The 22709-nt window shown below is 32.7% G+C and overlaps 2 protein-coding genes across 6 annotated transcripts; one reads left to right on the forward strand and one right to left on the reverse strand.

Moving 5' to 3' along the window:
• The first annotated feature begins 5669 nt into the window (after positions 1-5669).
• Positions 5670-7378, forward strand: LOC103314432 (uncharacterized). 3 transcript variants are annotated; one of them, XR_010334188.1, is made up of 5 exons: positions 5670-5927; positions 5980-6173; positions 6224-6511; positions 6573-6933; positions 6998-7378. XR_010334188.1 is itself a non-coding variant. In XM_064356679.1 (5 exons), the coding sequence occupies exons 3-5, from the start codon at positions 6117-6119 to the stop codon at positions 7359-7361; spliced, it is 1131 nt and encodes a 376-aa protein (XP_064212749.1). In that variant the 5' UTR covers positions 5670-5927; positions 5980-5996; positions 6049-6116; the 3' UTR covers positions 7362-7378. The 3 variants fall into 3 exon arrangements, 2 of the variants coding, with proteins under 2 accessions (XP_064212749.1, XP_064212748.1); XM_064356679.1 differs by having other exon boundaries at positions 5980-5996; positions 6049-6173; positions 6224-6933; XM_064356678.1 differs by having other exon boundaries at positions 6224-6933.
• Positions 7323-9706, reverse strand: LOC107397400 (uncharacterized). 3 transcript variants are annotated; one of them, XM_015979267.2, is made up of 5 exons: positions 9034-9705; positions 8849-8981; positions 8596-8787; positions 7899-8542; positions 7323-7835 (listed from the first exon to the last, which is right to left on the reverse strand). In XM_015979267.2, exons 1-5 carry the CDS (start codon positions 9371-9373, stop codon positions 7402-7404), a joined length of 1743 nt encoding a protein of 580 aa, XP_015834753.1. In that variant the 5' UTR covers positions 9374-9705; the 3' UTR covers positions 7323-7401. The 3 variants fall into 3 exon arrangements, 1 of the variants encoding a protein (XP_015834753.1); XR_010334186.1 differs by having other exon boundaries at positions 7323-8542; positions 8849-9411; positions 9470-9706; XR_010334187.1 differs by having other exon boundaries at positions 7323-8542; positions 8849-8978; positions 9034-9703.
• Between the last annotated feature and the right edge of the window lie 13003 nt (positions 9707-22709).

Here is a 22709-nt window from a genome sequence, read left to right on the forward strand (position 1 = left end):
CTTTAAGGCCTTATAAAAGCCTTTAGCGGCAACCAAGTTAACATATTGTTCTGTGACAAGTGTCAAGTTGTGCAACTTTTTCGAATTCCAAGATGAAACATTCAAGACTATCATTAAAGAAGGTTCCAGGCCCTTCAACAACAACGAACAATGTAAGTTCCTAAAAATAATTTTAATTAATCTTCTAAAATATAGCAATCAAAAAAGATATTATTTCTGTAATATAATTTTTCATTAACTTAGATGAATTTATTTTTAATTTTTATATTTTTCTAGCAAATCGCCTCGTCGTCCAGAAGTGCAACTGGCGAAGCGGCGATTACAACAAATAGTACTACAGAAAATGTAAGTTATAAAAATTTAAATTGTAATTATATTTTATTTAATTTTTAATAAATGTTTACTGATAACTCTTATGAATATATTTTTAATTTTTTATCTTATTTGCAGGATATAATTACCATCAATTTGTTAACGCCTGTTTACCCCCAGAACACTCCAGCAAATCAGGCAGAATTCGAGGAATTTTTTAATTCTGGATGCTGGAGTGACTGGAATAGTGAACTAGAGTTAGACGAAGTCTCAATTATAAGCGAGGACATGGAACCTAAGGCCGAACCACCGAGAATTAACATAACTTCAAATAAACTGATCAGGCCGATAAGTAGGTCAAGGGGCGTAAAGGACCTCAATCTTCTGAAGAAATCCTTTATCGAAAACAATTCAGAGGAAGAAGCGGAGGAAGCCACCCTAGCCACCCAAGCCACCCAAGCCACCCAAGCCACCCAACCTGAAATGAGGTTGCAACAAATGGTGGAGGAAGTTGCAACCTCATTTAATGCGGAAGGGATAGAAGAAGAAATTCGGGTCCTTAAAAAAAAAATTTTTGACAAGGCGGAAGCGCTCAAGAGGACCCGAAGCTTCGGGGAAGACCTTTTAAGGGACCTGGACGCAGAAGAAACAGAAATTCGGACGACTATGGAGCGTCAAATTTCATTGGTAAAGAGAAGGCGTCGAAACATACAAAAAATTTTAGAAACACAAAAAAAGGAAGAGGACGCTTGTAATAGATTTCTTAAAAATATTTTAGTTTAATTTTTATCATTATTTTTGTAAATATTTTTTTTTTGTATATATTTTAGTTTATATGTTTTTTAATTAGTTGTATGTTTTTATTAGTTGTATTTAGTTGTATAATAAATAGTAGTTAGCATATCTGCCTTTTATTTTCACATTACAAGTTCAGTGACTGAAAGGTGATATGGTTGCGTACTACAAGAGGTTATTGAAACTCAGATCGTTGCATTCAGAAGCGTTCACAAACAGAGACTTACAATACGTATAAAAATTAAAAACCTTTACATTACGCTTTAGTTGCTGGTTGTTCATCATCATGCGAGTAATAAAACAAAAAACTAAGCTTCCAATAAATATCAGTGATTCTGATATTTTAACGAACCAGAATCGAAGACATGGTGATTTATTACCCTCGTCTATTCGATGTTTAATTGTAGGTCCAAGCAATTGCGGTAAAACTAACTTAATTATTAATCTTATTGAACAGATGAATGGAGTCAGATTTGAAAATTTATACATTTATTCAAAATCATTATATCAACCAAAGTATCAGTATTTGGAAAAGCTTGTAAAACCCATAAAAGGTTTGGGATATTTTGCATTTAGTGGATTAGAAAACAATCTTCCGCAGCCGCATGAAGCAAAACCAAATTCTATATTTATATTTGATGATGTAGCATGCGATAAACAAGATCTTATGAAAGCATATTTTACTATGGGACGACATAAATGTATTGATTCATTTTACTTATGTCAAACATATTCACATGTACCAAAGCATCTAATTCGTGATAATGCAAATTTAATCGCTCTATTCAAGCAGGACAACCTAAACTTACGACATGTATATGATGATCATGTAAATACTGATGTTTCATTCAATAAATTCAAAGAAATGTGCTCAATGTGTTGGAAGAATAATTATGGTTTTTTAGTGATAGATAAGGATAGCGATATTAATAATGGAAGATACAGAATAGGATTTGATTCGTTTATTGATCCCCAAATCAAATAAAAACTCAATGCACTGTTTTACCGCATTTTAGTTATAATTTGAACTTCTTATTGTGAAGACATCATTTTCCATAACTTATAGTGTGTGTGTCGAACCGTGTGTGTGTCTTTATAATTTACAATTAATATGAATACAGAAACATTGAAAAATACAATCGAATTAAAAAAGAAAATAATTCAAAAACGAAAACAACTTCAACGTAAATTAGCGTTATTTAAAACGAATGAGATTCATCAGCAACATAAATTTTTACCAATTACTACGGAGCTTAAAACAATAGCGAAGAAATTAGATAAAGATGAAGGACATGATGAGAATAATTTAAAAACAGAAAAATTATTAGAATCAAAAGTTGAAAGTTATTCTAAACCGAAATTTCATCCTTTTATCGATACAAATGATTCATTACCATTTTCAATTGGAGAAGATAAAGTTTCGAATCTGTCACATCAGCAAACATCAACACTCGAAAACAGTAATTTTGCTAATGTTTTTGATGTGAGTAATAAACCTGAAATTAGTAATCGGAATCATGATACTAAATTACAAGAACATTACATTGAAGAAATGTTGCATGGCAAAGAAAATACTCAGTTTGACAAGACGTTCGGTGTAAGATATGATAAGCGTAAAGACAAGTTTTTTGTTGGATCAGAGCAAGTGGATTTCGATGATTCAAATATTATTATAAAGGATAAAGTGTATAAAGCAACACCTGGATTATATGAATTGTTATTTAGAAAACAACCTAATAAAATTTATACAAATAATGATTTAAATGACTACAGCGATATACTACACACAACCTACGCATATAAGAGAAACTTTGATCCGCAAGATCGAAATGTTGGCACAAGATCAAAAAAATATAAACAAATTATTGCTCCATTATTACGTAAAAAAACAACAATTTCGACGTCAACCCCCAAAACGGGTCGGGGTATGATTAAAGAAGTAAATAGAGATAAAATAGATTATGTACATTGGGATGACCCTAATGAACTTGTTGAACGACTTCGTTTGTTAATAGCATCTCAAGCAGCTGGTAATACAAATCATTCAAATGAAATTGTTTCCATAATTGAGGAATTACGTGAATTCAATATTATAGCTTAGTACAATAAGTGATTCAAATTATAAAATATTTAGTCGTTAATGTACAATACGTGCAGGTGGTGCATACTACTGATTGATAAGCTTGTGTCTGAGAAATGAAACGTAGACGTCGAGTTTCTTATCACCTTCAAGAATCATCAATAAAAAAAGATGTAGTCAATGAACTTCACAAGCCTGCCAGACGTAATTTTAATAGACGTAGAGTCATAATAAAAGGTATTAATGACCTCTATCAAGCTGATCTTGTGGAAATGATTCCTTTTGCTAATAAAAATCAAGGTTTCAAATACATTCTTGTTGTTATTAATTGTTTTTCGAAATATGTATTCTGTGAAAAAGTAAAATCCAAAAATGCAACCGATGTAACTAAAGCAATGAAAAACATTCTGAAAAAATTATCAAAACCACCAAAAAATTTACAAACCGATCATGGAAAAGAATTTTATAATTCAGATTTTCAAAATTTAATGAAAGATTATGGAATTCACCATTACAGTGTTTTTAGTACCAAAAAAGCTTCTATCGTTGAAAGGGTTAATCGCACTTTAAAAAATATAATGTGGAAACGATTCAGTCTTCAAGGTCATTATAAATGGATACATCTGTTAGATGATGTGGTAAAATTGTATAACAACACATTTCATCGCACCATTCAAATGAAACCATCAGAAGTGAATGAAAATAATGAAAAGAAAATTTTAAATCAAGCATTTACTCATATAAAATTAGCTCATAAAAATAATAAATTTAAAATTGGTGATCACGTCAGAATAAGCAAGTTTAGAAATGCTTTTGATAAAGGATATACTCCCAATTGGTCAAATGAAATTTTCACAATTAAGGAAATTAAATTAACCAATCCGACAACATATTTGTTGTGTGATGAGAAGGGAGAAGATATATCAGGCGGATTTTATGAGATGGAGCTTCAGAAAGTAAAACATCCCAACGTCTACTTGATTGAAAAAATTATTAAAAAACGTGGAAATAAATTGTATGTGAAGTGGTTAGGTTTTAGTGATAAACACAATAGTTGGATTGAAAAGAATAGTATTGCTTAAAACAACATGCATTTGTATGTATGTGATATTCAAGGGTTTTGTATACCAGAATTTGTTGTTAAAGAATTAACTATAATGGATGCTCAATCAATTCAACATAATCTCTTTAAACCTTCTAAACCATATGAAGATATAGATTTATTTTATAGAAAACAGGTGAAATATCTGGAAAGATATCATCATTTACTACGCTATAACGATGGACTTGAAGCACAGAAGAATGTTGTTGGGATTATCCGAAACTTTCTTCATTTGAATGAATTGAAAAACAGTGAATCTGATATCATCATCTACGTAAAAGGACACGTAAAAGAAGATTTCCTACGAAAAATTTTACTCGACTCATGTGTTCGAATAGTCAACTTGGAAAAAATCGAGGAATCACCCAAGTTATGTAAAACAAGAAGAAGATGTGAATTTCATAATCTAGATAATTATGATTTTATGTGTTCGTTAAATAATGCTAAATGTATTTATGAATGGTTATGTACAAAACTTATTCCTCAGTAATAAATTCTTGTATAAATACTTAATGAGTTTTATTCCATCATATGTGTTAAATTTAAATCCTCGAGACATGGTGTCAGCAAATTTTTTTAAGTTACGTAGATATTAACACGTGAAAGTCTACATCCCACGAAGTCTGATATCGACGCCTACACGCTACACATGTATTCGAGGAAACGTAAAGAGTTGTTGATAATATGGGTTGGGAAAGGTTAAGAAAATGCATGAATAAATATTACAAAGTTTATTTAAAATATAACTCATTATACATTTCAATACATTATTATACATATACATGAAATAGACTAAAACAATATACCTTTACTAAATAAAAAATTATTCCTCAAAAAATTCTATTTTCGTTGTATTACCCATTGGACCTTTACTAACCATAAATAATTTAATATTTCCACTTTTAATTTTTTCATTCCAGTATCCAATTTGTTCATCGTTGAGACGGTCAGTGAATCGATGTGGTAATATGCTCGAAAATCCCTCGCAGTCGACCATAACTTTCGTTCCAAATTTTGTTGCGACTTTTTTAAACGCCTTTACACAAAACTTTTCATCAACTTTAATACTTTTAATGCTAACAAAAGACTCCATTTCTACATCTTTGTTTAAATTTTTAAATTCAACACTGCTCATCTTGAATACTTTCGTTTTCTTCACAAAATAATAATTTGTTATTTAATTCGTACTGATGTAACTAGAACGGGAGATGTGATTAAACTGAATTAAATTTTAAGCTTATTACATCGTTTATATAGAAGAAATGAGGGAAAGAGGTGTGAAGAGTAAGGGGTTGTTTTACTTAGAATTATTACATCATGATCTAAAAATAACCATGACGTTATGAACTAAAAATAGCAGTGGAATTAGAGGATTCCCAATACGCGCTATCAGTCGTGACGTCACCTCCCCACTCTTATTACGGTAGGTCAGTTGCTCAAAGCTAAACAACCAGTCTTTTACATGTGGTGTAATACGTTTTTCGGTTTTTTGGTTGTGTTTGTGCGTTAATAACGTGTCAAATAGCTGCAGCGGGTGTAATTTGTGCCACTAGAGACTTTAATTTAATTTAGAAGTGACTTTTTGTGAAAATACGAACTTTATAAAAGAATACAGGGAACCACGTTGTCGGTGAGAAAGTGAGTAAGCTTTAATTATACTTTGAGAAACTATTATATTTATGCATTTTAGTGGCAGAAAAGCACATTGTTAAGTTTCACTTTATTGCGAAATTTTTTGGGGACGGTAATCGCTTTTTAGTTCGGGGAGAAAATGCTTTTACCAGCGGTCACGTCACCAAATTTAGGTTTGATGGCACAGTACAACCGATGAGAATTTCTGCAGAAGTTCTACCGAGCATGAAAAAGCTAAATTATACTGTGGAGGTTTGTATTTATTTAACTGTTAGACATTTCTTCTACAAAGTGTGTTTTAGATTTCATATGACCTAGAAGAAGGGGTTAAGACGGCACATTGTACCTGCCCAAGGGGCAACGTGGCTTGCCATCATATGGCTGCAGCATTATATTATGCTCATTATAATGTAAGTGCTACTGACATTGAGTGTCAGTGGAGTGCCCCATCAAAAACAACACCACAAACAGAAGTCATTAAGTTAGCTGATGTTTACAAGCCGAAATTATCAAACTATACGGCACTGTCTAGGTCCTCTACTGAGGACGAAATTATTCAGTTCCGTGCCGAAATAGGCGTCACGAATGTGGTGGGCTTCACTTGGCTCCTAAGACCAGAAGCAAGTGAAGAAGCCAGAAAAATTATTGCAGATATCGAAGAAATTCTACAAAGCTTAGAATACGTGCAGGCCATAGACAAACAAAAGTTTCTTTTGGAGAAGTGCAGAATAGATGAGGCACGCATTAAACTGGTTGAGGCGTGCACTCGGGGCCAACATGTTAACGAAAATTGGCATGTAGCAAGGAAACATCGTTTAACGGCCAGCAGGTTTGGCATGGTACTATCTGCTTGCAGTAGACGAAGATTCCCACCCTCTTTATTTAAAAATTTGGCGGAAGGCTATTCGCTTGACAGGGTTGCTGCTGTGCAGTGGGGTAAGACCCACGAGAAGACAGCGCTCAGAGAATTTGAAGAAGCGACGAATCTTAAAGTCCAAGAGACGGGATTTTGGTAGGTCGAAAATAATTAACACGTATAACTTAGATGAATAATGTAATATTACTTTTTTTTGTAGGTTGGAAGAATCAGGCTTTTTGGGAGCAAGTCCTGATGGATTAGTGGAAGAAGATGGGATTCTCGAAATTAAATGCCCATATAAATATAGGGACACTGACAGTTTGTCTGAAGCCCTGAAGGATAAAAAATATTTTTATTGGAGGGATGAAAATGAGGACATTAATCTTAACAGCAATCACAATTATTACCACCAAGTACAGGGGCAAATGCACATCACTGGTCGAAGTATCTGCTACTTTGTCGTGTGGACACCAAAGTGCACAGAGATATTTCAAATTGAAAAAGATCCGGGGTGGTCAGAAAATATCAATATTTTAAAAGAATTTTATCTTGACCAATATATTTCCTTTATTTCACAATAATAAACTGTATATAAATAGATGGTTTTTATTTTACATTATTTTAATCATCACAATCCTGAAACAATTCTGCTACCTCTTTAATTAATGGAAATTGGAGGTTTGTTAAAGCGGCAGTCGCTTTAAAAACAATATCTCCATAGTGGCACAAAGACTCTGGCAAAAAATTTAAAATATGATAACATTTTAATCGGCGTATTGCCCTTTCGACGTGTATTCTTGCACGTGCAATATTTTCGGTACACTTAACTTGCTCTGGTGTAAATTGGACATTTGATAAAAAAGGTGGAATATTCAAAGTGACCCCTGGTGGCAGAATATTTTGGATCAAAAATCCCTTATCGGCTAAAATCATATCTCCAGTTTTTAACATGTCGATTATTCCACAATTTAAAACAACTTTTTGATCAGAAGTTGATCCCACGTATAAATCACTTACAAATGTGATGACACCATTGGGTGCAACTCCAATTAGCCCTTTGAAAGTATTATGATGTTTGTAAGTACTATATGTTAATTTCTGTGTTGACATAGACTTACGTGATACCACAGTGAAAATTTCGGTACAATCTAGAACTGCTCTACAATTAGTAAAATTGCTAAAACATGTTGGCAAGCAAGATTTATTTTTTTCGCGCGAAGGCATTGTCGTCATAAACTGTTTATATAAAATTTCATATATTACATGGACAAATGTTAAAATAATATTAGAAACTGTGCTTTGGGCAACCCCAAAGCGTTGCGCCAAATCAAGTTGAGGGAAATTGAGTCGTAATTTTACTAGGGTTAAAAAGAGTTGGTCAATTCTAGTTAACTTTTGGACTGTCCATTTGTGGTAATATTTTATGTCCAACTTTTCGATTAAGTGAAACAATGCTTCGAAAATCTGGCTATTGGGAAGACCGGTATATAAAACAATGAGTTTGTCATTTCCTTGAACATTTTCATAGCAAAATCGTACTGTCAGATATTGTATTTTTGCTTTAAGTTCAGCATTTTCCTTTTTGAGAAAATACATTTCTGCTTCAAGAGCCGCATGTGACACCAAGGGTGCTTGCACACCCATAGATTCTAACGGAGCATCTTGAATTATATCTGCTGGTGCTGCAACTACGGCTGTAGACGTCGATGGCACTTCCTCTAAATTCATTGTCGATGGTACTGTTTCTTCCGGTATATCAACACTATTCAAATGATCAAATTGTAAATCAATTTAAAACTAGGATTCACTTTTTACCTTAATGATTCAGCGGAACTAGAACAAGAAGGGAGTCCTTGTTTTTTCATCTTTTTTTTTTCTGGAGATTCCACTTGAAAATAGGCTCTTTTTGCGATATTGTGCAAAAATAATTCAGGACCATTTTCCTTTCTTCCATCCCGAAAATGGCAGCTGCAAACGTAGGCTCCTGGTCCGGGTTCTACATCTCTTCTACATTTAACAATGAAACAAGCAATTAAAAATTAATATCAAAACATCTATTAAAAATTACCTCAACAATTTTTTCCATAGTGCTCGTTCTTTTCCCGACTTAGGAAAACTAAAAAAATGGCATTTATCGCGAGTACTATAGTGTTTGCAATCTGGAGCCCAACACATTCCCATAGTTGTGATGTAAAAACCTACTACACATGAACTATCAAAGTATCGCAACAAAATATTATTCACAAATCATACCTAATGATGTACCACAAAAATGAGATAATGTCTTGGAAAAACAGAATTTTAAAAATTCAAGAACACGAAGATATGGAGAACGATCGGAAAAAACACGATAACAAAAGACACTCACGAAAGAAGCACAGAACTCACAACCCGTACTACTTTCAACCATGTATGTGCCTGAACCCTCTACCCTCGTATACCTGCTATTCATCCCTCGTGATGGGGGAGGGGGACAGAAAACAACCCGTTTATTGGGGTTGCGCCGGTTGCACCCCATGAATTCGTCATTCAGAAGAAATCCAATGTCATTAGTGTGGCAAACCATTTTTCCCTCAGTTTTAAAAGGCCACATAATAATTTACATCAATATGATGTCCAAATTAAGAAAAACTGAATTTTGAAGTTTGAAAAAAGTTAGGTTAGAAAAGGATTTATGTGTTCAACTTACAGAAATATTAGCTCAGTTGCTAAAATCTTTAAGAAACGACATTGCATTTTTCATAGCTATCATTTCTCTGTAAAAGTAATGTTCCTACACTTCTAGCATTAAAGAAATACGAAAAACTTTTAAATGCCCATAAGAAAAGCATTGAAAATGGCGATTGTTTAGCTTTAAGGTGCTGACCTACCTCAAATGTCTACGTCACACTGATAGCGCGTATATTTGTGGTAGGGGATTTACCGGTTTGTTATTACAAGAAATAAATATGTAAATTCATTCGTTCATTCCCAATCACAATTTAACTACAATATCAACAAGAAGCAGGAAGAAACAGCTTTTAACTTCCTGAACACTATGCCCGTTCCAACCAAATTTGTATGCCCCAAATGCAAAGGTGAAACCGACATTCAAGGACGAAACTGCATGCATTGTGAAGTAAAAAGTTATATGAAGATGTTAGGACAAAAATATAAATAATAAATATATGTACATACGTTTGTTTAAGTGTAACTGTTATAATAATTAATAAATATGTCTGTACAAAATAAATACATTTTTATTAATTTGAATACACTACAAAACCCTAAAGCAACCATATCCCACCTTGGCATAAATATCTAAAAATAACAATGACCGCAGGGATTCCCATAATTTTCAATGTGGGATTTCCCAGGAGATTCTTATCCTGACGTCATGATCCAAAAATAGCCATGACATCATGATCTAAAAATAGCTACAACATCAGGGGATTCACATAATTTTCAATGTGGGATTCCCCAAAGTGACGCATGCGCAGTTCTTATCCTGACGTCATGATCCAAAAATAGTCATGACATCATGATCTAAAAATAGCTACAACATCAGGGGATTCCCATATTTTGCGTCGGGGGAATCCCTGAAATGGCGCATGCGCAGACGAAGTGAATTTGAACCGGCACAGCATATCTACTAACATATGCATTGTGCATTGCAAAAACGTTCGCGGACAATAAGTTCGATAAACGTTGTTTAAAAGAGTATTAACAATTACCGGATAAAACAAAACTTCATCAAGAAGCAGTGAATTTGTGTAATGCAGCAGAAGCTTGTCACCTATGCTTGAATAATCAAAAGATAAATGAAAATTGTAATAATTGCGGCGTGCGTATGAAGATATATCAGGGCGATTTAAGGTGACTGCTGTCGCCCATATTATGCGAAGTTTTGACGGGTGTTTCATCCTACGTCAAATGTTTAACGATGCATCTCGATGGTCACCTGAAGTGATAAGAAATGGTACAAAATTGTTAACAATTAAATGTGGTCCATCGATAATATTTATTGATAGTTTAAATTTCATTGCTTTGCCATTATCGCAATTTTCAAATGCCTTCAAACTAACACAAACAAAAGGTTATTTTCCACATTTTTTCAATACGAAAAATAATCAAAATTATGTAGGTCCACTCCCTGACGCAAAATATTACGGTTTCAATACAATGAAAACTACCGATCGTACAAGATTTTTAAAATGGTACGAAGAGCAAGTCGGTGCCAAAATTTTAATATGCAAAATGAAATTATTAAATATTGCATTGCAGACGTTGATGTTTTACATCAGGGATGTTTGAAATTTCGAAACTGTTTTGTAGAAACAAATAATGATGACCCGCTTCTTGAATGTATTACCATAGCCTCAGCGTGCAATTTAGTGTACAGACGTAATTTTCTTAAACCCCAAACAATCGGTATTGTACCAGTGGGTGATTACAGGAGTAACGATAAACATTCGCGTATTGCCATTGAATGGCTTATGTGGAAAAGTCAAGAACGAGACATTGTGATAGAGCACGCGGGTAATGGTCGCGAGGTGCGTTTAAACGAAGGTTTGCTCGTTGACGGGTATTGTGAACAAAAACGCACAGTTTTTGAATTTTATGGTTGTTTTTGGCACGGTTGTCTGAAATGCTACCCTAATCAAACAAGCTCATCAACTAATAAAGATGATGCATTATTTATGCGTCGTGAAACAACCGATTCAAAAGAAAACCGTATTAAATCATATGGATATACACTTGTTACAATGTGGGAGTGTGAGTTTAGAAATCGCATAAAAACTAATGTGAATTTAAAATTATTTATTAAGAACTTGGATATTTTCGATGTCTCACCTTTGAATCCTCGCGATGCATTTTTCGGTGGTCGCACCAATGCATGTAAATTGTACTATTCATGTGAACAATCCGAGAATCAAGTCATTAAATATTTCGATGTATGCTCTTTGTATCCTTTTGTTAATAAATACGGCAAATATCCTCTCAGTCATCCGACTAAAATTTATGTTGGTGGAAATGAATGCTCAAAAGTTAATATAAATAATTTTGAAGGTTTAATTAAATGTTCAGTACTTCCACCAACAAATTTATATCACCCTGTATTACCATATAGATCAAATGGAAAATTAACTTTCCCTTTGTGTCGTACATGTGTAGACAATATGAATCAGGAGATTTGCAATCATGACGATGCCGGGAGGATATTTGTCGGTACGTATGTTGCGGATGAAATCAAGAAAGCTTTAGAACTCGGATACCAAATTGTCGAAATTTATAAAATGTGGGAGTACCAAACAATAATGTACAATCGCGTAAATGGTACAAACGGATTATTCACTGAATATGTAAATTTATTTTTGAAAATAAAACAAGAGTGTAGTGGTTGGCCATCGTGGTGCGTTACAGAGGAGAACAAGCAGCGGTATATTCAAACATATTTTGAAAATGAAGGCGTTACATTAGAGTATGAAAAAATTTGTAAAAATCCAGGATTAAGATTTTTAGCAAAGATAATGCTGAATAGTTTTTGGGGAAAATTTGGGCAAAAAGAGAATTTAAAGGGTACAGAAATAATTAAACAGCCTAAAGATTTATTCGCCTTACTAACTAATCCCTCAACCATTGTAAATAATATCGATATAATAAACCAAGATATTTTATTAGCAAGTACGGAAAAAGTCGAAGAAGATATCATTGCCCAGGACAATACAAATGTTGTGATTGCTGCATATACAACGGCACTTGCACGGCTTGAATTGTATAAATATCTGCAAAAATTAGATAGACGTGTATTATATTTCGATACTGATAGTGTCATTTTCACTCACAAACCAGGTGAATGGCTGCCTCCCGTAGGTGATTTCTTGGGAGATTTAACCGACGAAATGATTGACTACGGTGAAGGCAGCCATATAACCGAGTTTGTGAGTGGAGGGCCTAAAAATTACGGCTACAAATTTTGGTCGGTTAACGACAACTGTTATAAATCTGTATGTAAAGTTAAAGGTTTAACGTTGCATTACACAAATTCACAACTTGTAAATTTCGATGTCATTGAATCGATGATATGTGATAAAACTAATACAAATCAGCAAGTTGAATTAGTAGATCGTCTTATTGTCCGCGACGTTTTCTATAATGTCCTTAGTAAAAACCAGAGCAAGAAATATAGAATTAATTATACTAAAAGACGTCGTCTCGATGACAATAATTATGATACGTTGCCTTATGGTTATAAATAGGTATAATTTTTACAAAATGTATATTTGATTGTAAATAAATTTGTTGTCTTACTTATCACATCAAATCTTCCCCGCACCGTTCCCACACCGCCGCCTGTCTCCGCGCCCGTTCCCGCGTCCGTCCGTCCCCGCGCCCGTTTTCGCGTCCGTCCGTCCCCGCGCCGTCACCGCGCCCGGGCCGCTCACTCTCTCTCTCTCTCTCTCTCTCTTTCTCACCGATAATAATAAAACAAGCCGGGTACTAATTCAAGTATTTATTAAACATTTTGCTACAAATTTTATCATTATTTTTAAAATCATTATTGAATAACTTGAGAAAATCGTCGACAGAGTTTCCCTGAACATAATTTAATAGAAATAACACACAGTATTGACCGCAAACTGTTGATAACAAATCTTGAATCTGATTCGGGTTGTACGACCAAATTAAGGCATTTCTTTTGAGAAACTTTGAAATGCTGGTAGACGGTAAATTTCCAAAACTATCGAAAAAATACGCAAAACCAAATTTATCAATGTAAATAGCCATCCTATGAGTACCGGGCATGTAATCGGGATCACTGTTAACAATAATGTTTTTTCTTCTTTTTTCTCTTCTTTTTTCGAGATATCTTCTCTAGGCAGTTTTTGAGTTGTATAGTATTCATTATACCATGTGGCCAAGTTTTGAACGTTTTCCAAAGCACAAACAGCGTTTTTGATAATATGATTATCACCACAACGCGTATCAAAATGTTCTCGCAAATAACGAAGCGATGGACACTCTAAATCTTCAATATTCACAACTTCAATGTCCGGCAGACGATTCGAAATAAAACGTTTCTTTTCCAAACCTTTTACATAAATACACTTTGAATCTCATCTTTGAATCTCATTCAATTTTTCATATTCACTAATACCAGACGACCAACAAAGTCCGTGAAAATTATACGTAAGCCAATCGGCTTGCCGTTGGTATCGATGCGGCAGGGTCGAAAGATCTTCGGGCGGTTTAAATAAAAAGAACTTTAACGAGGGCTTAGTATTTAAGACAACTAATTCTTTTATAATTAGGTGTTCGCCCGGATTAAAACTTTGAAAATCAACAAACACAACCATTTCGGATGACTATTGAAATGAAACTAAGAAATATTTCTTTTAAAACATTTTATTTATACTAAGTACCAACCAAATATAATATTATTATTAACTACTATAATCAACAATTACATTACGTTTCATATCAATTTCAATTACACTATCGAATTCACCATACACTAGACAGTTAACAGTTTGTGTAAGAGCTCTAGTAAATCCTACTTCAATACGTAAACTTCCATTTTTTATCAAATTCCAGGAAAGACCATTATGCGATGACAAGTCTGGTGTCAAATCGAAAACGGCAATTGAATATCCATCGACGTAATTGTCTCGTGAAATTCCATTTCCAGTATTTAAATAGTGTATACCAGTACCAGAAAATAACATATAATACATTGAAACAAATTTCTTATTATCACCAACAAAGACTGGTTGTAATGGTTTACTTGGAATTTGATTACCGTCCACATACAGAGATAAATAATTCAATCCAAAAATCCATAAGATGATGATGATGATGGTTGTGGTGTTTCTTGTCGTTTCTCACGTATGTTTTCGTTTATATACTGCATTCGTTTAAAATTTGTGAAAAATTTTTCCAACCAGTGGGTTCAGCAGACGGTATACTACTGGTACCACTTTTTGTAAGGTCAATGATTGAATCAATTATATTTGAATCAGGAATTGTTTTACCGTCGTAAATAACGTTACCAACTTCGTTCCATGCAACACCATTGTTTGTTATATAATCAACTAAAACACTAGCCTTAACTTGTAAAGTTTTCGGTAACGCTTTTAGAAAATTTTTGTTAAGATGAACGGCTGCTATTAACTTATTATTTTCAACATCAACATTTTTTTTCCTGTTTTAATCATTGGTATTGTTACAGGTTTACGAGACCGATTTATCACTTTTAAATATCTTTGAAGAACTTGATTGTACAACGTCCATTTCTCGTTGTCGTCAATGTGTTTCAGTTCTATAATTCTTCTCATTTCACGATCCAAATCATTTATGATGTTTGGTTGATTGGTGATACCACTTTGCATACGTTCAATTACAGCTGGATCAACCATTATCACTTTCTTAGCATGCTCCATTATCGTTATTTACTAAATAAATGACCCAATACACGCGATATTATTGGTGCTAACAATAACGGTAAGAAGGCACCACCTTTTTGAACAATCATCTTTTTCTTTTGCTGAACAGACAATTTTCGATTAACTAAATTCCTCAACACTTTTTTATGTTTTCTTAGTTTACTTTTCTGTGTACGATTCAATGGAACTTTACCCAACAAAGTATTATGAGCACATTCACAAATACAATGAACCAGATTTTTGTCCGCTGTATTTAAAATTGATTTACGATATTCAGGTGTTGTTTTATGTAAGAATTTTAACAGATCAGCGTTTCTTGCTAACGTTCGCGACATCTCAAATACAACTGAGAAATGAAATACACATTTTTTAAATTTATACTTTTTTCATCCACTTCTTAGGTATATATGCAAAAGTAGGTGATTCATCGGGTAAAATGTTTGTACGAATACGATAATCATCGGACGTATCCTGATTTAAATCGATTAACAAATATCCATGCGGTCTCATAGTCGCATCCTTATAAGCTTCTTGAAGAAATTTTGTATTTTCTGGAAAAATCTGTCGGGCTAAAAAATTGACTTGAGCCTTATCACGGGGATTTTTGAAATATATAATGTAGTTTGCATTCAGTGAAATGTCTCTCCGTCCTTTGCCTTGGTGGAACAGATTTTGTGTAATATAAAAAACACTAAGATTTCGATGATGGCTACCTTTTGTAAATATATCCACAACACCACCATTTATTTCACGCATCAAATCATCCAAAATTATTAACGTCGGCTTTAAACCATCAAATTCAGTCATATCAGGCATACCTTGACAATACTCGATTCTTAAGTTACTAACAATATCATTTTTTTCATATAACGGCTGCCATTCATCATAATACCATATCACACGATCAAAACTTGTATCACACATTGATTTCAAATGATTTAAGAACTGCGTAATAAAATGTGTTTTTCTACAACCTGAAGGGCCAGTTACAATAGCCGTGAACAGTGCTTTAAAACGTAAGTCCATTTTGAAACTAAAAAATATTTCCGTACTTCAATGTTTATATACATATATAGAAGGTATTCGCTGAGCAATTTTAACACATTTGTTTATAATTTTTTTATTTAAATTTCGTACCGATGTTTGAAAAGCATCCTTAATGATATAGCGACAAACGGATTATTGGATTTGCAGCGAGAATTAGTAACTTAGACAGTCGTCTGTCTGGCTGTTTTGATGAAAGAAAAGATGATTCACCGGACCATTAGAAATCTTTCTCTCAAATTTCACCCCCCTACCAACACCACTACCACCTTCAAACCCTTTTTTCCTCATTTTCAAAACTGACTTTCGGTGACACAAGTACCTATAAATTTTTACGTGCTAAGTGTTAAATTATGTGACAAAATGTTTGGTAAGTTAATAAATAAATACAAGTCTATTTTCGCAATATGAATTTAGTATTAGATGGACAATGTGTAATCCTGTACTCCAGAGGGGAGTACCGTCTAACATTTAGGCGGTTCACCACGTATAGAGCGTTACAGGAGGAGAATATCCTCTGCAAGTGGTGCTCCAGGTTAGAAGAAAAAGTCTGGTGCAAACATATGCACATTTATAATGTAACACTCAAGTGTACGCGGTGTGAAACATCTATAATACCCCGAACACATATGGGGTGTCGTAGACGTACACATTTAGGGCGGGAAAAGGTACCCTATAATTCCCTTTTACGGAAAATTGTGTTCCCGGAATCGAACGATGACCAGTCTGAAGAAGAAAGCGGCGTCGCGGATGTAGAATGATTGTGTGGGTGATTTCTAAATATATGTTTATTTTTAATATCGTTTTTTATTGAACTCCTGATAATAAGATAAAGGTGATGTGTCATTAATTTTCTATTAATTCGTAATTACTTTTGATATATTTTAATTTTTATTGAAACCCTAGTGTAATTCCTCTCGCTTAGCGTCACATTTAAATTTCCCGCTGAAATGTTTGAACACCAGAGGGCGCGAGAGAAAGTTGATGATCCAATTAATTCGTCATTAATTAATTATCATTTAGAAAGTTTGCTATCGAAGGTCAATTAAAAGAGAAAGTTTGATATCAAGGGTCAATTAAAAAAGAAAGTTTGATATCAAAGGTCAATTAAATTAATCAATTGTTATCAGGTTAATTGTCATTAATTATCAATTAATATGTCATTAATTTGTCATTAATTCACTAATTGCTTTTTAAATAGGTCCCCCTTTCTACTGAAGTTGGTAAATAAAAATAAAAATTATTGATAAAGTTATATTTGAAGATTTAATTAAGGTAACAGTTTATTTTTGTTTTTTTGCTTATATTTCAAAAACTGTTACTCCTATCAATTTTTATCTTTATACCAAAATTAAAGCTAATAAAATTTTATACAAAATAGTTAATTGCATTTTTCTTGTAGGACTAACCATAAGCGAGTTATAAGGTTGGATATAAATAATCTTTAAAAAAATTTGCTTTATAAAAAATATTTGAAAAACTGAAAACAAAATAAATTTATTGGGTCCAACACTTTATTAGAGGAGAAAGGAGGAGACATAAAAGTCACTAATGTCTTCAGAGTCGTCTTTAGGTGCTGCATTCTCGTCGTCGTCTCAAACATTGGAAACTGAATTACATTTTTGTTTAGTCAAATATTAATATATAATTATTTTAATATACATATTTTGAACACATTTTTTAATAAACTGTATGCATTGAATCCAATATTTTATTCTATCATATCATCTGAGTCATCTTCAGATGTTGAATTGTGGTCTTCAACTGGAAAGCCCGAGGAAAGAAAGTATTTTTTTTCTTATTTTGCACATTTTTTTAGTTGGGAGATGCTTTACACGCACTATTGCCATATAAATACTTATGGTATACTAATGTTTAATTATATAGTGTAATGTAGACACTAAACTTTAAAAGCTAGTAACTCGCTTACGGTTGGTCCTACAACAATGAGGCTAGAACTATTTTCTAAGAAGTTTCGTCAACTTTAATTTTGGTCAAAAATGTTTGCGACAAAAACGAAAATGCAGCATCTAAAGACAGCTCTGAAGATTTTAGCGACTTCCATGACTCCTCCTTTCTCCTCTACTAAAGTGTTAGACCCAATTAATTTAGTTCAATTTCAGTTTTTCAAACATTTTATTTTAAAACAATTTTTTTTTAAAGATTATTTATATCCAACCCTCGCTTATGGTTAGTCCTACAAGAAAAATGCAAATAATTATTTTGTAGGAAATTTTATCAGCTTTAATTTTGGTAGAAAGATAAAAATTGATAGGAGTGACTGTTTTCGAGATATAAGCAAATAACCAAAAAACTGTAACCTTAATTAACCGCTTGCATATAAGCAAATTTAGTACTATTAGTATTATTATTATTAATGTTATTGTTATTAATATGATTATTACCCCAGTCCAATTAGACAAATCGTTCAAAAAATTTTATAGAGAGTTGGAGTTTTTTTTAAACATTTCTTTACACTTTGGTAGACGTATATCAAAATTTCCTGAGGCTGGAGGGCAAGCTCGAAGAGGGGGAATAGGTTAAAGAAGTTTTGTTATGAGTTTTTGCTTATATCTCGAAAACTATTACTCCAATCAATTTTTGCCATTTCACCAAAATTAAAGCTGATAAAATTTCCTACAAAACAGTTATTTGCATTTTTCATGTAGGACTAACCATAAGCGAGATATAAGTTTGAAAATAATTAATAATTAAAAAAAAATGTGCTTTAACAAAAAATGTCTTGTGATTTAAAATACACTAAATTTATTGGGTCCAACACTTTATTAGGGGTGAAAGGAGGAGACATAGGAGTCACTGAAATCTTCAGAGTCGTCTTTAGATGCTGCATTTTCGTCTTCGTCTCAAACATTGAAAAGTGAATTACATTTTTGTTCAGTAACAGTTACAGTTTTCTTATTGGTTTTTTGCTTATACTTCTATCAACTTTTATCTTTCTACCAAAATTAAAGCTGATAAAATTTACTACAAAATAGTTATTTGCATTTTTCTTGTAGGACTAATCATAAGCGAGTTATAGGGTTGAATATAAATAATCTTTAAAAAAAATTTGCTTTAAAATAAAATGTTTGAAAAACTGAAATTGAACTAAATTAATTGGGTCTAACACTTTAGTAGAGGAGAAAGGAGGAGACATGGAAGTCGCTAAAGTCTTCAGAGCTGTCTTTTGATGCTGAATTTTCGTCTTTGTTTCAAACATTTTTGACCAAAATTAAAGTTGATGAAACTTCTTAGAAAAAAGTTCTAGCCTCATTGTTGTAGGACCAACCGTAAGCGAGTTACTAGCTTTTAATGTTTAGTGTCTACATTACACTATATAATTAAACATTAGTATACCATAAGTATTTATATGGCAATAGTGCGTGTAAAGCATCTCCCAACTAAAAAAATGTGCAAAATAAGAAAAAAAAATACTTTCTTTCCTCGGGCTTTCCAGTTGAAGACCAAATTCAACATCTGAAGATGACTCAGATGATATAGAATAGAATAGAATGAAATGTTGGACTCAATGCATACAGTTTAATAAAAAATGTGTTTAAAATATGTACATTAAATTAATTATATATAGTGGCGGTCAGCTCGATTTGCGTGTGCGTCATCAATTTCATTTTTTCATTACCAACACAAAGCTATAAAAAATTATGAAAAACAATGCAAATTTAAACAGCTAAGGGCTATCTAAGGGTGGTATCCTTGAACATTAATTTACATGTGCACTTCGACAACACCGTGAAGTGTCACGAATTTGTCAAACTGACATTGACAGTAAATTATAGACGTCGTCGCATGGTTGTCGAAAGTGTTATCGGTGTTAATCGCAAGTATTTTCTGTTCGTTTATTGTGTTTTGTGATTTGCGTTTCGTTAGGTTTTTGATTCTGCGTTTATTAGTTCTTGTTTTGTGAATCTGCATTTTTTGTAACAACTCATAATTCAAACACTTCGTAACCTCAAAAAATATTTGATAGTTTGTCACCGCTATGCCCCTGCTATGTAAACGTAGTGAGAGAAATGTCAGATGACGCACACGCAAATGGAGCTGAGCGCTACCATATTAATATTTTACTAAACAAAAATGTAATTCAGTTTCAAATGTTTGAGACGACGACGAGAATGCAGCACCTAAAGACGACTCTGAAGACTTTAGTGACTTCTATGTCTCCTCCTTTCTCCTCTAATAAAGTGTTGGGCCCAAAAAATTTATTTTATTTTCAGTTTTTCAAGTATTTTTTTAAAGCGATTTTTTTTTTAATTTTTTTAAATATTTCACCTTGTGGATGGAAAACCTCTCGTTATCACTCGGCGTTTAAAAATCCACTCGGCAATAAGGGGTCAGATTTACTTTCAAACTCGGTAAATAAGTATATCCCATTTATGTTCTTAGTAGAATTTTACTACAGCGCATTTGCATTTTTTGAATGAAATGGAGCACAAATTAAGAGTTTCTAATGGGTTTTCTTAGCTCAAAGTTTGTCGCGAGGCTTTAGTTTAACACCGAAATCTTTGCTTATACAGGGTGTTTCAAATTTTAGTTTCAGTGAAAAATAAATACTTCCAATTGCCCAAAGGAAAAAAAATATATTTCAAACGACAGTTTCTAAACACGCTTCAATTTGATGTTTTAATTTTATACTAAATTTTCATGTTATGGGCGCGAAATGCAAAAAACTATATTTATTTTTTTTGTTGTCAGAATATGGCAATCGTTTTCTCATAATAAAATTTCTCCTATTTTTTAAGTGAGAATTTCGATACTGAAATAGTAGAAAATTCAAGGCGTTTTGCGCAATTGAAAATTAAATTTGGTTAAGATCAGACAAATGTTTTATCTCTTAGTTAGAAAACAGAGACCCAGTCTTTGCTTGATTTACACAAATTTGTACTGTATTTACTTGTCAGACAAAAAATAATGATTTGTTAGTTAAAAAATGCCCTTGCCAATACTCCCTTGAAGAAAAACTCAAACTGGTGTTAATTTGTGGTGAATGTGGCAGAAATTCCACTCAAGTTGTACAACGGAAGCGCAAATATTTCACAACTTACCAGAAACATCTAAATTGAAAATTATTTTACCAATCTTAAAGTAAACGGAAATTTTGGTCCCAGAAAAAAGGTAAACGAAATTTTCCCTGTGCCCCATTATCTAAGTCAAGCGTTGGTTGCAAATCTTGTGATCAATAATCCAAATTTAAGTCTAAATGAACTTCGCAATGCTACTGGTATTAGCCGAACTTAATATTCACAGAATTCTAAAGCAACACAAGTAACTGTATCACATTGAGATGCACCAAGAGTTACACGATTGACACCCATTTCGAGTTTTTCTTCAATGGGGTATTGGAAGGGCATTTTTTAAATGACAATTCATTACTTTTACCTTGACAGTACATGTTTTGGGAATGAAGCAGTCAACAGTCAAGTGTTTACATATTATTCTTTTTCACATTTACATTTTTCTACATTTCTACATTCTTTTACACATACTGTTTTTACATATACTAACGTTTTCAAAAAAGTGAAAACTAAGTTATATTTTAATATAGAATTTTATGCTTTACAATTTTTGTTTAATTTTTTTTTCTATTTGTTTGCGATTTTGAATAATCTACAAAAAAAAATTTCATGTTCGTTTTTTTAATTATTTTTTGGAGGCTAAAACGAAAAATTCTTTGACTAGATTTCACAATAAGTTATATCAAAAAATCAATCCTTAGCCTCAGCATTTTGATTTGAAGGCTTATATGACTGGACTGTTGGTTGTTTTCTTCTAGTATTTCTCACACTGTTACTTAACTCGACAATTATATATCCTGAATCGTGACATTGTATCGTAGATAATTGTGCCCCTACATAGGGCGCTTAAAAACTGGCACACTAACTCAGTGGGACGTCATAAAGAAGCATGTGTATATTAGGGTAAAAATATTGAAAGTAATAATTTAAAAAAAATTATTTATTGAAAACAACACTTTCCAAATACTAACAGAACCGACAAAGTTTCAAAGGATATCATTACTGAATGTGTTATTATCTGACAGAAACTTAGTTTCATGAATAAGTAACGACATCCCAGGTCATGTCACTATAAATTTCAATACTCAAGTTTTTACTCTACTTCGAAAATATTTACTACAAAATACAAACTCATTGGGTAACAAACTACAATTATTTAAACAAAAAACTTAATGTTTGTTCTTCTCAATCAATGGATTATGACATGTTCCTCAACAGGTACTATTCATATAATACAAATTTGCACTTTAGCATTGCTACAAACAAACAAAATGTAAAGAAATCGTGGATTACCAAAACTTTTTTTGATAAATTAATTACCATATAAAAAGGCTTTGAAAAAATATTAACAATGTCCAACTGAAAACAACTTTATTGCTCGTCAATTTTTTTAAACCAGCTTACAAATGGTTAAAGCTTGTAAAATGTG

This window comes from Tribolium castaneum, chromosome 5 (genome assembly GCF_031307605.1).
Source record: "Tribolium castaneum strain GA2 chromosome 5, icTriCast1.1, whole genome shotgun sequence".
NCBI lineage: Eukaryota > Metazoa > Arthropoda > Insecta > Coleoptera > Tenebrionidae > Tribolium > Tribolium castaneum.

Bases quoted from the DNA above. Each gene is read 5' to 3' on its own strand.
- LOC103314432 (XM_064356678.1), top strand. The intron at 6,174-6,223 runs GTTTGTATTTAT...AGTGTGTTTTAG, and splicing joins AGCTAAATTATACTGTGGAG to ATTTCATATGACCTAGAAGA. The intron at 6,934-6,997 runs GTAGGTCGAAAA...TTTTTTTTGTAG, and splicing joins GTCCAAGAGACGGGATTTTG to GTTGGAAGAATCAGGCTTTT.
- LOC107397400 (XM_015979267.2), bottom strand. From the start codon at position 9,373: ATGTGGCCTTTTAAAACTGAGGGAAAAATGGTTTGCCACACTAATGAC. The intron at 8,982-9,033 runs GTATGATTTGTG...GTTCATGTGTAG, and splicing joins TTTTTGTGGTACATCATTAG to TAGGTTTTTACATCACAACT. The intron at 8,788-8,848 runs GTAATTTTTAAT...TGTTAAATGTAG, and splicing joins CTATGGAAAAAATTGTTGAG to AAGAGATGTAGAACCCGGAC.